The 2,110-nt window shown below is 45.1% G+C and overlaps 1 protein-coding gene across 1 annotated transcript; it reads right to left on the reverse strand.

Annotated features, from left to right (window-relative positions):
* Positions 1 to 283: 283 nt before the first annotated feature.
* Positions 284 to 1,817, reverse strand: LOC114411069 (protein MAIN-LIKE 1-like). Its single transcript, XM_028374835.1, has 3 exons — positions 1,455 to 1,817; positions 698 to 1,201; positions 284 to 589 (listed from the first exon to the last, which is right to left on the reverse strand). The coding sequence occupies exons 1-3, from the start codon at positions 1,815 to 1,817 to the stop codon at positions 284 to 286; spliced, it is 1,173 nt and encodes a 390-aa protein (XP_028230636.1).
* Positions 1,818 to 2,110: the final 293 nt, after the last annotated feature.

Genomic DNA, 2,110 nt, shown 5'->3' on the forward strand with positions numbered 1-2,110 from the left:
CCACATGTGGAGGGGGGTCAAATGCCACTGGAACCTGGGGGTTGGGCGGCTGTATGTAGTCCTCAGGGTCTGCAGCTGGTGCATCTCTCGACTGGTCATCTGCCTGGGTCGGTATCATGAATGGGTAAGATATGCGGAAAAACCACTCCATGTAATCCGCAGATACCTGCCCAGGCACTAGACAAAGCTGATCCTCAGGTAGTACGTGCTTCGCAAAATGCATCCACCTGTCATCTATATCATTGTGTGACAATCGAGCACTAGCAGGCGGCGGAGGGATGCTCTAGATGTAACCAAACTGCCGTACCACCCTCTCTGGTAGAGCTGTGACCACCATAGGACCCCATCTTAGCTGACCCTGGAATGATGAAATCACCTCAAAGGCCCTGACCCCCCGATGCTCCGTGTACGGCAACCAGGACACATCTGTGACGGTCAAAGCATCACAACGTTCCCTGTAAGGTGCTCCAGTGATTCCGTTCATGTGCGTCTTCGACGTCAACCACCGGGAAGCACGTGGGGACGTCTCCTGGTATGTATCATCTATCACGCACTGGTGCACAGTAGGGAAGTGCTCATAGATCCAACACTACACAATAAATGAGGTTAACATAACATAAAAACATGTTTAAACCATAATCGAACGTAACATATTAAAAAACACAAAATTTACCTATAATAGCGTCAAGTACCCCACAAGCTGTCGTGTGGTGGTCCTAGAAGCCTCATCTAACTGGTCATACATATGAACCAGCGCCGCAACTCCCCAAGCATAACCACCACTCTGAGCGAGGTCCCGAAAAGCGTCAAGGTGAACCAGATGCACGTATGTTGCACTCTTATTAGCAAAAAGAGTGCAACCGACCAGTTGCAGCAGATAAGCATGAGCTGCTACAATCCATTGCCGGACCTGACATCTCGTCTCATAAATGTCTCGAACCCATCCTAGTCGTACATATGCCCTACGTGTTAGTGCTGTCTCGGCTCTAGCCTCCTCGGCTCTAGCCTCCTCGGCTCTAGCCTCCTCGGCAGACACCTCAAACAAACCTGTCAGCAAAAATCTGGCCTCTTCCATAGAAAGAGCATGAAAACTGTGCAATGCGCCAGTGATGGGCAAATGAAGGAGTGACGACACATCATCCAATGTGATTGTCAACTCTCCTACCGGAAGGTGGAAGGTGCTGGTCTCACCGTGCCACCTCTTCACGAATGCGGATATCAGTCAAGGATCGCCAGTAATAACTGAACAATCGATCAGTGGACTTAATCCTGTGGCAGCAACCAGGCCTTCAATCTCAGGCACTGGCCTCCCAATCAGTGTCACCTTCCTCCCATGTGACACCAACTTCAAATCAGGACGTTCTTGATTTGAAGTACAAATTATACAATTATTAAAAAAAATTAACGACAAACAAATAAATCAACAATGATAAATAATTAACAAATTAAAATACCTGTCCACTCCAAATAGCATGTGCAACATGGTCCGCAAATGATGCCAGCACTGAAGGGTCACGTGGCCCACCAGGGAATCCCTCAGCAGCATCATCAGCATCTGACCCCTCAGCACCATCACCACCCTGTACGTCCGCACGCATCTCAGGTGCCTCCGCAGCCAGATCAGGGACATCGTCAGTCATGTCAGCAACGTCCTCAGCCATATCACGTGCATCCGCAGTCATCTGATGAATCCGTTGCCTACGGGCTGAGGCAATAGGCCTACGCCTCTCGGGAACATCAGCTGCATCATGGTCATCATGTCTATCTCTGCCTACAAGTCTACCTATGACACGACCTAAACCTTGTGTTATAGCCATGATCTGCAAATCATGTCGAACACGTATTTTTTTCGGTCAAAATATACACAACTTTCTTTATAAAAATAAAACAACTTTATTTATAAATAAATAAGACTAATTTAAATCAAATTATATTAAAACATACACAACATAATTTCAAAAAGATAATTAAATTAATAGCATACACAACCTCATTTATACAAAAAAACACAACTAATGTAAAAAAAATTAATTAGTAAACATCCACAACTTAATTTAAAAAAAATTTAAAAAACTTCATTTATAAAAAAAAACTCAACTAAATTATTTAG

This window comes from Glycine soja, chromosome 5, assembly GCF_004193775.1.
Source record: "Glycine soja cultivar W05 chromosome 5, ASM419377v2, whole genome shotgun sequence".
In the NCBI taxonomy this organism is placed as follows: domain Eukaryota; kingdom Viridiplantae; phylum Streptophyta; class Magnoliopsida; order Fabales; family Fabaceae; genus Glycine; species Glycine soja.

Bases quoted from the DNA above. Each gene is read 5' to 3' on its own strand.
- LOC114411069 (XM_028374835.1), bottom strand. From the start codon at position 1,817: ATGGCTATAACACAAGGTTTAGGTCGTGTCATAGGTAGACTTGTAGGC. The intron at 1,202-1,454 runs GTATTTTAATTT...GCATTCGTGAAG, and splicing joins ATGCTATTTGGAGTGGACAG to AGGTGGCACGGTGAGACCAG. The intron at 590-697 runs GTGGGGTACTTG...TTTATTGTGTAG, and splicing joins GGACCACCACACGACAGCTT to TGTTGGATCTATGAGCACTT.